The sequence below is a fragment of the Sabethes cyaneus genome, chromosome 2 (assembly GCF_943734655.1).
Source record: "Sabethes cyaneus chromosome 2, idSabCyanKW18_F2, whole genome shotgun sequence".
Lineage (NCBI taxonomy): Eukaryota > Metazoa > Arthropoda > Insecta > Diptera > Culicidae > Sabethes > Sabethes cyaneus.
Window position 1 is genome coordinate 144,913,037 of NC_071354.1, and position 14,222 is coordinate 144,927,258.

A 14,222-nucleotide genomic window follows, 5' to 3' on the forward strand; every position below is an offset into this window, starting at 1 on the left:
GGTCGTTTGGCCGAAGTACGCGTCAAACCACCTACCCATGGGAGGGTTCGCTTATTTCATTTTGCTGGCGAAATGGAGAATATTTTCCACTTTCGATCGGCAAACAATACCGTCGGAATACCGTATAAAACTATTAATATTCAAAGATTTCTAATTATGTTCTACTTTGAATGTAAATGTGATATCATCATTATTATGAAAGTAAAACCAAAATTAAGCGTAAAGATATCTTGTATTTCTTTTCTAGTTTTTGAAGACGTGAACTTTACTACCTGTTAAAAAAGGTATCCGTGTGTGAATGACTATTATGATCGAAGTACATGTAAAGTAAAAACAGCAAACTTATCCACAGCACATTCTTACCAACTAAGCTAGTCCTCAAATTTTATCGAGTTTACTGACTTATCAATGAATCCTCCACGGTAGCCACTTCTTTTCTTTTTTGTTTTTTCGTGACGGAATGATTTTCCCCGAGTGTGCTTTAAGATGTCATTAGCTCTCTCGCCGAAAGATCCGCGTGCGTTTTTCTGTACAAATTGAAGGTATTTAATTTACAAAACAAACATTTAACATCGCCGTATAAGACAAAGTTGGTCGTCAGATGTGTCGTTTATATTTTTCAAATCAGCAATGATACCAAAAATTGAATTTACAGTTGAAAATTTCAAATTAATTTAATGCAAATATTTGACAAGTTACAACATTTTAAATTTTAAAACGAAAATAAAGAAAAGACAGGAAAATTTCATCACAATTAATGTGATTTATTAACACCAAACAAAACACAAACAAAAATCTTATGACCATCTCCATCTTATTAACTAATACACGGGTACAAACATTAATACATCCCCTTGCTTGGTATAAAAAAATCATTTGTCTATCGGTTTCAGCTCGAGGCATTTGAAGCATTTCAAATTTCTGGCAAAGTTGTTTCGCTTACATTTAGAACAGCTCCAATCACCTGGCTTTTTCGTTTTATCTACGAACACTTTCTTTGTACTGCACTGTTGTGCTTGGGGACCATATTTCTGACAGCCCACGCATTTCCACTTCCGTAGACTGTTATCGCGACCGCAGGACTCACAATTCCAACTGCTTCTTTTCGTTTTACATTTGAAGCAACGAAGCCGAGATGCAAAGTTCTGCACCTCGCATTGCGTGCAGAACCATTGGCCGGCAAATTTCTCTGATTTCTGTTTTCCACATTTATAACAGTTGCTCCGTTTGGCATAGTTTACGGCGCTACAATCAGAACACTCCCAATCACCAGCATTACGTGCAGTTCGTACTTCTTCTGGGTTTGGGTTGTCGGCACTACATTTGTTACAATTTTTAGCTTCTTGGAAATTAATGCACTCGCAATCCGGACAGACCCAGCTGGATTCTAACTTGCGTTTGTATGCAGCAATATCTTTCAAAGTGTCACACTTGGAACAAAATCGATCTAGCATCTGATTAACGTTTTGGCAGATCAAGCACTTCCATTCGGAAGATTGCAGCTTTTTTGCAGGTTTCTCAGGTTTATTGTCCGTTTCACTGTATTCCCTTTTTGATGCAAAACTTATGAACAGCGGCTGAAACCATCACAGAGTAAAGAAAAACATTTTAATCATCACACAAAAAGAAACGTGCCATCATATCAGTAAGTGTGCTACTTCTTAATTAGTGAAGGCCAGACTTAGATCTTCACTGGAGTTTGATACCGATTAAATTCTTTTTGTGCAGATGACAAATTTTTCCCTCTGTTAAGATTGATTTTTTCTTACTAAGCAAGGGGATGAGTTACCAAACGCGTGGGTTAAGAACTAGCACACTTACCTTTGCTTCATATGAATTGTCGCGTAGACGATTGTCTATCTCAATGTTTTCTTCCTGAATACGTCGGAATCGATTAATTCCGCGTCTTTCATCGCTGTTTAGTGCTTTATTATGGCTACTTCCGGCACTGTTCGACTGGGCTATGAACTGGTTCTTATTAGGTGGTGTAGAAAACTATAAAAAAGTTAAGATGTATCTATGTGGCATGCGAAATCATATTTGTAAGAATGGTCTGCAGAGACTAGCAAGCTTTTTGGTTTTATTAATTAAACAAATAAACATTAGCATATGCAATGTTCTATAAAAACACTGTATTTCAAGAGTTTGGAACATGGAAAATCGGATGTAGAGTATAGTATGATCGAAACAGATCTCGTCTAAATTTAATATATTTTATCAATATAATATTTGTAGACAGTACATAGTATAGTTGACAGATTTTTAATCATACTGGAGATTAAAATATACAAAGTTTTATGTCAACTGAAAATTTTGCGGCACAAACGAATAACGCTGTTATTCAGGCTAAACACGACTAATCGCAGACAATAAAATAGCGCCGCGTGTTTTCTGTTTTGTTTTGAATAATATTCAAAACATGACTTAACACAAAATCCTTACTGCAATACTTAAAGTGCTTTATTCATCAAATGTAATTTTCTTGTTGGAGTTGCCGCCGTCCTGCTCACCAAAACTTTTGTTTCCGAAACTGCCGCGCTGACCGCCGAACTTTCCACCTCCTCGAGCACCCCCTCTACCTCCTCGACCGCCCCTACCAGCACCACCACCAAAGCTTTTGCGTGCTCCACCCATATCACCTCCACCATTAGGATTCGGTTTTTGGCACTTGAAGCACGAATATCTGCTAGGGAAATTTGAGAAATTGCATTCGGCACATTCCCAATTCCCACCGGTTCCGTTCGGGTTTGCTGTGGAACATTTGAAGCACGATCCTCGCCTGGAGAAGTTCGAAACGCCGCAACTAGGACAATCCCAATCAGCTGGATACTGCTGATTTCCTCCATTTTCTCCGCCAAAACTCTTGCGTCCACCGGCACCGGCACCGGCACCGCCTCCACTTCCGTTTGCAGCGTTGGGTGTTTTGCACTTGAAGCAAAATCTTCGACCAGGGAAATTTTTAAAACCGCATGAACATTCCCAATCATTAGAATCGTCCGCATTTTTATTAAATGTCTTGCACTGTTTGCATGACCGGACATTTGCATCGTTGTATGTATTGCATTTCTCGCATTCCCATGCTGGGCCGGTTTCTTGCTGTCTGTTATTAAAGCCACCAAATGATTTCCTGTCGCCTTTGCCATTTCGCATATCCTGTAGTCAGACACAATATAACGATGCAATAGAAGATCATAAAAAAGAAAGAAATGGAGAAACATTAGCACACTAGGTCAACTGAAATGAAATCTACCTTACGTATCTAATTTTCTTAAAATAGTGAAAGTAAGCATTACCACTCAACATTGTGTTCTTGAAATGCCTGGTGCTCTATTTTCTCTATTTCTTTCCTTTTTATTCAAAGCGGAAGAATAGCGTCGAAAATAGCAGAATCCATATGTGAGTTTATGTGCGAATCCATTGCAAACAACGCGGTTATCAAGCAACCACATCGAAAAAAACAACAGATTCATTGGTTTTATTTTGGGAGAATCAATTAAACGCAAACAGCAGAAGATTCTGCAGAGCATTCCTGAACATCTCCTGTTCTGCTAAGGCGGAGAACACATGCACCGATAATTAAATTGACCATAACCTCTAATGATTGTTGAAGCTACACTCGCTCATGGTAGATCATAAACGTAAATGTTTCGTGGCTTAGTAGTAATTTTTACATAGGTAATTTAGATGCATCAACACTAAAACCATGGTTTCGAGAAAAGCCTGCTGCCGAGGCAATACGAGCAAGGAAGGCATCTTTGAAAACTTAGCCTTAATCAAGCTATATTTTAAAATATTAATTTGAAAGCCCATCAGCGCAAATTTGTGATTAAACATTCAACGGTCTACAGATCAGGGGCGACATTGCGATTCTCGTTTCGAGTGATTTTGGTTCGAGACGCCCATTTGTTTAACGTGGTCGAAACGAACCAAAATCACTCGAAACGAGATGCGCAATGTCACCCCAGTTCAAAGGTACGAAAATGATGAGCTGCCCTAATTCCGTGTACTTGACCTGAAGGTAGCGGTTTCCTAGAGGAACATGCAGAATATTTTCGAAATAAATGTTCGTGCTTTGCATTCAAATATTGTTGAAGGAAATGTGCATGTTTCGTTGACTTTAATACCAGGTGCACGGAATTAGGCGACAAACTAGCCGCTAGGAATTGAGGCACCTGACCACAGATTAAGAATCCCAATGTGCATTCGAAACCATCCAATAAATCTTAAATTACCCGAAATCAGTTTTAAGAACGCTCGAACAGAAAACCCAGTTCTACCAGTAACCAGTAAACGGTGTAACATATATTGAATGTTGAGTAGGTTTCTGCTGCAAACCTTAGAAAACGAGCAAAAAAAAAATCTCTTACCTTGTTTTGATTGTTGCCTTCACCTGCCTTGACGAAGTTACTATAGTTGGGCTTTTTAGCTGGCGGTTCCTCAGCGTTCTCATCGTCATCTTCATCGTCTTCCTGGTGAGCCTTCCTCTTTTTATCAGCTTTAGCTACTACTGGCGCTGGTTGCTTCTTTGCAACTGGTTTCTCCTCTGGTTCGTCATCCGAAGAGCTATCATCCGAGTCCGATTCATCCTTTTTAGCCTTCGGTGTGGCTACTACGGCTTTCTTCTTCGGTGCTGGGGCCTGCTCTTCCTCGTCGCTGTCATCAGAATCTTCGCTTGACGATGGCTGCTTTTGCTGCGGTTGGGCAGCCCTTTTAACTGCAGCTTTGTTGACAGGTTTCTCTTCCTCTTCTGACGACTCATCACTAGACTCCTCATCATCTTTAGGTTTGACGGATACTATCTGCTTCTTGTTGACTACTGGTTTAACAGCTGGGACGACCGCTTCTTCCTCCGAGCTAGAATCATCGGAAGATTCCGCTTTCTTTACTGCAACGGTTTTAGCCGGAGTTTGTTTTTTCACAGTAATTTGTTTGGCAACCTGCTCGTCTTCTTCGGAACTACTATCTGATGATGATTCCTGTTTCTTGGCTGTTGGCTTAGGGGCAGCTGTTGTCTGCTTCTTATTGGCAGGCAATTTTGCGCCAGAATTCTTTTGGGCTGTTTCTGCCTCAGAATCATCTGAATCGGATTCGCTGTCACTTGTTTCAGGTTTTTTAGCAGCTGGTGTACCCTTCGTACCTTGCTTTACTTGTACTGGCTTAACCAAATTTTTAGGTGCTTCCTCTTCTGACGAACTGTCTTCGCTGGAAGATTCTTGTTTACCAACAGGAGTAGCTTTAGCTGGGACAGATTTTTTAGGAGCTGGTGTGCTCTTTCCGGGAAGCTTTGCCTGATTCACTTTTGACTTGCTTTGAACTTGTGTTTCTTCTTCATCAGAAGAATCGTCGCTGCTACTGGCAGCTTTAGCTGGCGTTTGCTTCACAGCAGGAGTGCTCTTTGCTGGAGTTTTTGTCTGAGCTACTTTCACCGGTGTTTTGGTTGGAACTTGAGCTTCTTCTTCATCGGAAGAATCATCGCTGCTGGATTCCGAATTCTGAGCTTGAGTTGTAGCTTTCGTGGTTGCTTTTGCAGGGGGTTTCGCCAGCGTAGGAGCAGCTTTACCCTTTGACGTTTTTAAAGCAGGCTTTTCCTCTTCAGAGGAACTGTCTTCTGAGCTTGATTCTTGCTTTTTCACACCGTTTTCCTTCGCACTTGGTTTTACTGCTGGCGTCGATTTTCCATTTGTCAAAGCCTTTTTTACGGGTGTTTTGAACTTATCAGTTTCTTCTTCGGAAGAATCGTCCTCTGAGCTGGATTCACCTGCTGCCTTCGAAACGATAATTTGTTTTTTACCTTTGTCCTTATACCATCCAAGAATTTCTTCCAATCGAGGAGATCCCTTTGCAAGCACGGGCTGAAAAAAACAAATTTTGAGTTAGCCCTATCGTCTTAACTGAATGAAAATAAAATATATTGCTAAGTTAGTTTACTTTAAACAGAATCATTTATACTACTTTATCATTTTTAACCGTATTTGTACGTAAATAAGAATGCTACATTAGATTTGTCTAATACACAAGGGATCACAAAATATAAAGCATCTAACTTCGACGCATATCTGCGCATCCGTTCAAGGTCACATTAAATCAATACGTTTTTACCTAATGAGTGTGTTCAATGAATACTTGTACTTAGGATAAAATATTTTAAACGAATATTTGTAAAAGACGTAAAAGCTAAGGAACATTGATGGTTCTAATCTTTTTTCTTAAACACGTGTTTTCAGATCTCATACCGGGTATAAGCTAGAAGCATAAGCACAATACTGGTCATCGTATTTTTATGGTCACACTATTAATTGGTACTCACCGAACCAAATTTTTTATGATAGACTTCCGCAAATGTTTTATCTTTCCTAGAAAGATAATCCAAAACGACAGCTCGTACAACAGACTCTTCTACGGCAGCCATTTTCGTCACAAAAAGACTGGAAACACAACGCAACGTTTACTTTTCACCGCTCCCAACCTCTACCGCCACACTATTTAAATGCGGCTTCGTCCTGAATACACTAAGAACACAACTAGCTATAAAAACCTTTAGTTTTCACAGCTAAACCACTGCCACCAAACACGTTTTACTTTTAAAAGCCGGGTGAAAAAACCCACGTGCTACCCGCTGCAGTAATGTTTTGGAATTGGATCGTGGTCCGTGGATTGCTGAACACTGTCTATCGTCCAAAAGCATGCGAAGCGAAAACGTGAAAAACACGAGTTTTTGTTATTTAACTTTTGAACGTTGGCAACACACTAATCCCGCTGCACGGCAAACAATACTTGCTGAACCACGAAGGTTAATAGGGTTCGATTACAGTAAAGTCGTCAAGAGAACTAAACACTAAAGCCAGTAAAGCTCGGTATTATAACGCATGGCCATGAGGTAGTACGATGCATTAACCGGACTGTGGTAGTGCTTACCTATCGAACAAAATGGCTGCAACGATATTATTTTACCTTGAAAACTTACCGCTTTCTACCGTGAACCTCCGCTAATATTGGGCTTGCTGGCGTCTACCGCATGCACACATCGACGCGCGATTTGTTGTTGCTGTTGTTAGTTTTTACATTGATTTTACACGTTTGTTTTTGTTTTCCCCCAGTTATACCCCGGTAAAAAACATACGTTTGAGTGAAAAACGATGAGTTTTTGTAGCCTTTTGCACTGGGCTTAGCAAACTCTATATTGGGCTTGCTGACGTCTACCGCATGCACACATCGACGCACGATTTGTTGTTGCTGTTGTAAGATTTTACATTGATTTCACACGTTTGTTTTTGTTTTCCCCCAGTTATACCCCGCAAAAAAAACATACGTTTGAGTGAAAAACGATAAGTTTTGGTAGACTTTTGCACTGGGCTTAGCAAGCTCTATGAAAAACACCTCGTTTAGATTAGGCGAATTCCTTTTTTAATCTGGAATATTTGGTAACTCCAAACTATGGTAACTATGGTAACTCCTATTTTGCATACACGCTAGAGATGCTTGGGTAGCGGAAAATTTACCCGGAATCCACACCCGTACCCATACCCGCCGGGTTCGGGTCGGGTTTGGATAACGAAAAAAAAATTTAGTGGGTTCGGGTCGGGTACGGGTTCTTAATTTTTGTTTTTGAAACCGGATACGGATCGGGTCGGGTATCTCTTTTGACCACATTTAACACTTAAAATGGTCGGGTACCCGGGCCCGTACCCGTAAGGCTGTGAACCATTTCGCGAAATTTTTAACTTTTTAGTTAAAATTTGACTGTTCGATAGTTATTTCTCCTCGAGTTGTTAAAATCAGTTCAGAATGCGAACCATTTCATATTTGACAGATTGATAGTTATTTACTCAATGAGAGCATATGGGTCATTCCACGGGAAATTTACAGTCAAAATTGTTTTTCTCTTCGAAATATTTTTTTTACGTTCTTTGTTAAAATCGACACGTATTTTTGTATCCAGCTTTCCACGAACGATAATGGCGGATATTGAGCACAAGTGGGCACAATCTTCTGACATTCATTGGAGGAGCATCAGGTTCGCTCTGAAGGAGTTACTATGGGAACATCCATGATTGTTTGTTGTTCAAGTGTAAAAATATAAACATTGTTTAGTTTTCGCTCATGAAGCGAAACATATTGCTAATTTTCCAGCTTTTCGTGTGCGATGAATAATTGAACAGATAAGAAGTTTTATGGATTGTGGCCTCGTAGTTTGCGCATACTTCGGGAATAACGTCCAAACGCGCAACGGAAAGTTTCTTATCAGGCCTAGACGCTGGCCAACTTAGGTACGGCTCGACCAATATAAAGTTAATGTTTGTCTGAGTGCACGCGAGTATTCAATTCGCACAATACTAAAGGGGATTTTTGAGCCGGTGCTTTCAGGAAATTATGGCCACAAACCACAAAAGTTTGCTTCCGTTCAATTATGTTCCTCTTCCGCTGATCTGCAAAACTTAACGATGTTTACATTTTTATAGTCGAACAACAAACAATCATGGATGTTTCCATAGCAACTCCGTCAGGGTGAACTCGAAGCTCCTCCAATGAATGTCAAAAGATTGTGCCCACTTGTGCTCAATAACCGCCATTATCGCTCGTGGAAAGCTGGATTTCGATGTTACAGTTGCAATTCGCAAGATATGATTTTTTAAAGTATTGTAATCCAAAAAAATCACTATTTTTTAAATACTGATTGTAAACATAGTTTGTAATATCAAAAAATGACTTTCTACCAGATGTGTTCACTATTCCACAAGCTTTCAAAATTGGTATACCATACATCCTCTCGATTGTTTTTCAATAGTTAAATAGTGCATTTTTATAAACAATTGCAATTTTCAAAGTTGGAACTTTTTTTCTCGATTTTTTTATTTTTTTAGCTTTCTTGAAGAAGTATGCAAAATTTGGAAATGGAGAAATGAAAACTCTGGAAGTTATGAGTTTTTATGTCTCAGCGCGTGTGTTAATGTGAAGCGAGCGGTGATGCTCAATCGATGTTCTAACCCACGGGTAGCTTCATAACGAGGCCGCCTTTGATGCTATTAAGTGTAACTTGTCGTTGAAGCAAGCTTTCTGGCTTGGGAAAAGCAAGGACATCAAAATGGTCTAGGTTTAACCGCAACCGCGGTGTTTAGAAATCTTGTTGAAATGAGGAAACTTTGTCACTTGTTTTGGCTTACATCCCAAGCACAGATATCAAATTGGTATAGGTTTAGATCATCGCAAAGAATCTTCCAACCAATCACGAAGCCAGAATTCTGGTAAAACAGAGGTTCATTATTTTCAACTTTTCAATAGTTCAACATCAAGAATCCATATTTTTCTTCATTTGGGTCAATTCTTAAAAGATTTTCCGATCGATTGGTGTAAGAATATTGAAAATCGATTGGAAAACCGCTGAGCTATTAGCGCTCAAAATCATTTTGCGTGACGCTCGCATTTTTCGATTTTTTGGAATGACACCCTATCTCAAAACTTGCCGTAAGACGTAGTCCTACGTCAAAAGTTCAAAAATTCGCGAAATGGTTCACAGCCTAAAATAAACTACCAGGTAATTGACGAGTTCGGGTTCGGGTATAAAAAAAATTTACGGGTTTGGGTCGGGTAAGGGTTTTTAATTTTTTTCTTAATCGGGTACGGGTCGGGTTCGATTATTTAAATTTTCATACCCGACCATCTCTTATATGTAGCACGAATGTATATTGCTTTTCAACGATTTATCAGCTATTTTATTCACACACAAAATTACATCGGTTAGCGTACACGGAGCGAAAAAGCTCCAGTTTGTTTCAAACAAAATGATTGTTGTTTTAAGCCTCAATAAAATATTTTTATAACAACCTGAAAATATTGTTGTTTCCAAACGAGATTCTGTTTGAATCAAGTAAATAACAGTTTTGAATTAAAAGTATTTTCAAATTTGAAGTTGACATTGATGTAACAATAAATATTTTCATTTCAATCATACATTTCAGTTTGAAACAAAACGAAATTTTTGTTTGTGCGTAAAACAACCATAAATATGGTTGAAACTACATTTTTATTCTCCGCGTATCTACGTATAGTCGTTGAGAACATTCCGTTCACCTCATTCATAGAAATGTTGTTCAGTCTGTGCCTTACTGTGCCGCTGAGGTGCTGATCGTGTGAAACCTGTCAAACTCGTTGGCGTCCAGCCAGACTGGTTTGGTCGTTTTGACAATAACAAACAATGGTAAGGTGGGCCACAGTGTGCCATGAACTGTGAAATTAATGTACCGCAATTTTATAATCAATGAGGTAAGCTGTTCCCTAAATTGAACCTGCAACAATGTTCTAAGCGACTTACCCTTGGTATCTACGCATTTTTTCTTTGTTTTGCTCATTTTTGTTCATTCAGTCTAGCGATCTTCTCGCGTGGGTAATGGCGGCTAGTGGGCACAACTTTCGGAAAACGTTAGCATGCCTTTGGCAACTTTATTCACGTCAAGTTGATATTTCCAGCCTTAATTGTTGTTGTAGAACTTTCAAGCGTACGTGAGCGGAGTTCCCAAAAGCAAATAAACATTGTCGAAAAGTGTACCCACATAGCCGCCATTAGGCGCGCGAAAAGGTGGATAGAAGCATTTCCCATCATTGATTTGCTTCAAAAAGTTATTGTGTAAGAAATATGACAAGAGTCCGTTTTTCTCGCAGCTTCCGTCTTTACTGCCCTTCCCCTACTGCAGCTCGATATACAGATGTTAATAGGGTGTTCGTAAATCGTGAAGCGGGGTACGCTGCTGAAAAGAAAACAGATCAAGAAAAAATCTTGCTATTTACCGAAGAAATTTTGACAACTCCAATGCAAGCAACCACCTGTCATTTTTTCTTGTGGTAATAATTGCGCCGGATATTATTCCGTACGGAAAAGTGACGTTTTAATTCACCTGCATGTAAAACTGCGCCATCTGAACGTGAAATAATATTTCTTATGAAGTGCGTACTGCTTAAGAAATCGTAAACGAAATCGATTTCTTGAGCATTTCTTGTCCTATCTTTTTATCCATTACTTTTCAGCAGCGTACCCCGCTTAAATGACAAGGTAAATGATTACAAAAGTAATCTCTGATTACTATGCACTTTTACGCCTTACTGGAAACCCCTTGATTCAGGCATTCAGGTGACAGATTTCACGGAAACCTGACAGCTGACACCACTGCCGTCATCTGGAACTGGAAGAGGAAGAGTCAAAAGTGTAAACATTAGAAATTTACTGAGATAAAACACTGCTTGTTTTATGAGTTTTAATTTGAATTAGTGTGACTCATCTTTGACGAAATTCGAGATTTTGCATATTTTTCATTGTAGTTACTGATTAAATTTGTCAAAACGGGGAACGACATGTCTGTGTCCGCTATGGAAAGCATCCTTTTGTAAAATAATCTAATATATATTGTATTTAATTCTTCGTGTACCGTTCAGCTGACTAAATTTTCCTCAACATTCCAATAGAACATCTTTTTAATTTAAAGTTTGCAGTCAAGGACTTGGAACGAAATGCCAAGAAATGTGAGAAGGAAGAAAAAGCGGAGATCCTCAAAACCAAGAAAGCTATTCAGAAAGGTAACACAGAAGTGGCACGAATTCACGCAGAAAACGCTATACGACAGAAAAGCCAATCGCTAAACTACCTGAGAATGAGTGCTAGGGTCGACGCCGTAGCAAGCAGAGTCCAGACCGCTCTGACAACCCGCCAGGTTACAAATTCTATGGCCGGAGTAGTCAAAGCCATGGATGCCGCAATGAAGGGAATGAATTTGGAAAAGATTTCCGGCTTGATGGATAAATTCGAATCACAGTTTGAAGATCTGGATGTACAGAGTTCATACATGGAGAACACGATGTCTCAAACAACAACTACCGCGGTGCCGCAAAACGACGTAGAAGCATTAATGCAGCGTGTTGCCGATGAAGCTGGGTTGGTGTCCTTTGACATTGAAGTTCTAATTAGATACAATTTAAAATTTGATACAATTTTAGCTTGGAGCTCAATATGGAGCTGCCGTCTGGTCCGTCGGCTTCTGCCGCGATCGGAACCTCTACGCAAGCATCGACTGAACAGGATGAACTAACAGCACGTCTTGCACGGCTTCGTCAGGCTGAGTAATTAGAGTAATTTTTGTGTTGTTAAGTTTTGAAAATGAAAAAAAGAAAACGATAGACCATATTGCTCCATTTACATTCATAAAACGGATGCTACTCAACCGCTGAATGCAAATTACTACCACAAGAACATATTTTATGGTTTAAATGCAGTAGCTTCATGAAAACTTAGTTAAGTTATTACAATTTACGAAAGTCCAATAAATCTGCACTGGAAGCAAAGCCTTGGGTATAAACGTCTTTAATATTTTATCCTTCTTAATCGACAGACTTCATAGTCGGTTATTAGAGTTTTGTAAACGCACATAATTCAGACATTCCGATCAACTAATTTTGACTCCTGCTTAATTGTTAATTAAAGCTGAAAAAGTTAATTCCGATCGACATGTGCGTTGTTTTCTGATCGAAGCGAAATTTCTCGGTATGTAGAATAGAGGCGATTACTTTCTAGGGACGTGTGACACTGACACATTTTACCTCCACGTTACAGATTATTCTCAACTATTTTTTACCTTTCCCAGGTAACCAATAAGCATTTCCAATGCAATCCAATGAGCATTTAAGTTACCTTAAATGCTATTTTGGCAAAATATGCGGCTACTTTACTGTTAGCCCTCTTTTAGTGCTGACAATGCTTATTTGCAGCTAGTTACCGACAAGAAGAATTTAAATAGAATTGTGGATGCCAATTTACAACAGTTATGCAGTCAAAAGGCTGATAAACAGCAACCTGCAGTATAAAACGCCAGGGATGTTAATAAACGATTGATTTACTGCTTATACTAATGCTTATTGGTTACCTGGGTTGTTTCTTTGTTGTTCTGGTATTTTTGAATTTGCGATCTGTCGTCACTTTGGTGTGACCTCTATTGGACACATTCCAGCGTTACGGGACACCATTGTTTTTTTCCATGTGTGGACTCATTACTGCGACCAGTATAAGTTGATCTATTGTAATATCGCCCGGGTGTTTGCTCTATGACCTGCACTGCATTTCTTTTTGCTATAATCGCTATTGAGTGAGCGATATGCTTATTAAATTGTATGCGTGCTTGCGTGTATTGGGGTTTACCCTTCCTTCAAAGCTTGATCTATTTTACCCACTTATTTCTCGCTGCCAGCACTATCCCATATTATAGCCGTCCCTGGCGAGGACTCATTCGTACCTCTGACCAGTACACTTAACTATAGGAGGGACATTTGTACTGTCAAGAGACTTCAGGGGGTAAATGTAAAATTCAGCACGAAGGAAGGGTAAATGGAGGGGCCTGAGAATAAACCCATGCTAAAGTCACTTGACACCGAATGGCCTGATTCTACTAAGATTCGAACCCACGGGACGGGACACCATGCTCACCACATAAAGTAATTGCTATTTGACTATAAATCCTTGGGATGGAGGAATGGATGGAAGGAGTGGTTTGTCCCATCTACAAAAAGGGTAATTGGCTAGACTGCTGCAACTATCGCGGTATTACGCTGGTAAACGCCGCCTACAAGGTACTCTCCCAGATCCTTTTACGCCGGTTGTAACCGATAGCACAATGTTTCGTAGGGAATTATCAGGCGGGTTTCATGGGGGCTCGCGCAACTGCCGACCAAATTTTTACTATCCGACAGATCTTGCAGAAATCTATTGATTTCAAAGCAGCATACGATATAGTCGATCGAGACAAGTTATGGCATATAATGCACGAACACGGTTTTCCGGACAAACTGACGCGACTAATCAGAGCTACATTGGATCGAGTGATGTGTTTCGTACGCATCTCTGGGACACTCTCGAGTCCCTTCGAGACGCGGCGAGGGTTGAGACAAGGTGACGGTTTATCCTGTATGCTGTTCACCATCGCTCTTGAGGGGGTGATCCGACGAGCGGGCATCGAAACGAGAGGCACGATTTTTACCAAGAGTAGCCAACTTCTAGGCTTTGCAGATGACTTCGATATCATAGCCAGGAACTTTGCGACGAGGGAGGCAATCTACGTCGGAAAGCGGAGTCTAGGAGAATTAGGCTAAAAATAAATGCGTCGAAGACCAAATACACGAAAGGAAGAGGCTTTAAGAAAACAACGCTGGTGACCGCGGACAACACTAGTAACGAGATCCAGCGGCGC

At 39.9% G+C, this 14,222-nt stretch overlaps 2 protein-coding genes across 4 annotated transcripts; one reads left to right on the forward strand and one right to left on the reverse strand.

Moving 5' to 3' along the window:
• Window positions 1-224: 224 nt before the first annotated feature.
• LOC128738931 (nucleolar protein dao-5) lies at window positions 225-6,649 on the reverse strand. 3 transcript variants are annotated; one of them, XM_053834424.1, is made up of 4 exons: window positions 6,308-6,645; window positions 4,368-5,852; window positions 1,822-1,995; window positions 225-527 (listed from the first exon to the last, which is right to left on the reverse strand). In XM_053834424.1, exons 1-4 carry the CDS (start codon window positions 6,407-6,409, stop codon window positions 372-374), a joined length of 1,917 nt encoding a protein of 638 aa, XP_053690399.1. In that variant the 5' UTR covers window positions 6,410-6,645; the 3' UTR covers window positions 225-371. The 3 variants fall into 3 exon arrangements, with proteins under 3 accessions (XP_053690399.1, XP_053690397.1, XP_053690398.1); XM_053834422.1 differs by lacking the exon at window positions 225-527 and adding an exon at window positions 763-1,577 and having other exon boundaries at window positions 6,308-6,649; XM_053834423.1 differs by lacking the exons at window positions 225-527; window positions 1,822-1,995 and adding an exon at window positions 2,200-3,153.
• A 4,562-nt stretch (window positions 6,650-11,211) lies between these two features.
• LOC128736945 (charged multivesicular body protein 1b) lies at window positions 11,212-12,329 on the forward strand. Its single transcript, XM_053831460.1, has 3 exons — window positions 11,212-11,365; window positions 11,455-11,920; window positions 11,983-12,329. Exons 1-3 carry the CDS (start codon window positions 11,344-11,346, stop codon window positions 12,107-12,109), a joined length of 615 nt encoding a protein of 204 aa, XP_053687435.1. The 5' UTR covers window positions 11,212-11,343; the 3' UTR covers window positions 12,110-12,329.
• Window positions 12,330-14,222: the final 1,893 nt, after the last annotated feature.

Coding starts and splice junctions, on each gene's coding strand:
- LOC128738931 (XM_053834422.1), bottom strand. CDS start 6,409: ATGGCTGCCGTAGAAGAGTCTGTTGTACGAGCTGTCGTTTTGGATTAT. Junction 5,853..6,307: donor ATCATAAAAAATTTGGTTCG/GTGAGTACCAAT, acceptor TGTTTTTTTCAG/CCCGTGCTTGCAAAGGGATC. Junction 1,996..4,367: donor AAGGCAACAATCAAAACAAG/GTAAGAGATTTT, acceptor ACTTTTTTATAG/TTTTCTACACCACCTAATAA.
- LOC128736945 (XM_053831460.1), top strand. CDS start 11,344: ATGTCTGTGTCCGCTATGGAAA. Junction 11,366..11,454: donor GTCTGTGTCCGCTATGGAAA/GCATCCTTTTGT, acceptor ACATTCCAATAG/AACATCTTTTTAATTTAAAG. Junction 11,921..11,982: donor CGTGTTGCCGATGAAGCTGG/GTTGGTGTCCTT, acceptor ATACAATTTTAG/CTTGGAGCTCAATATGGAGC.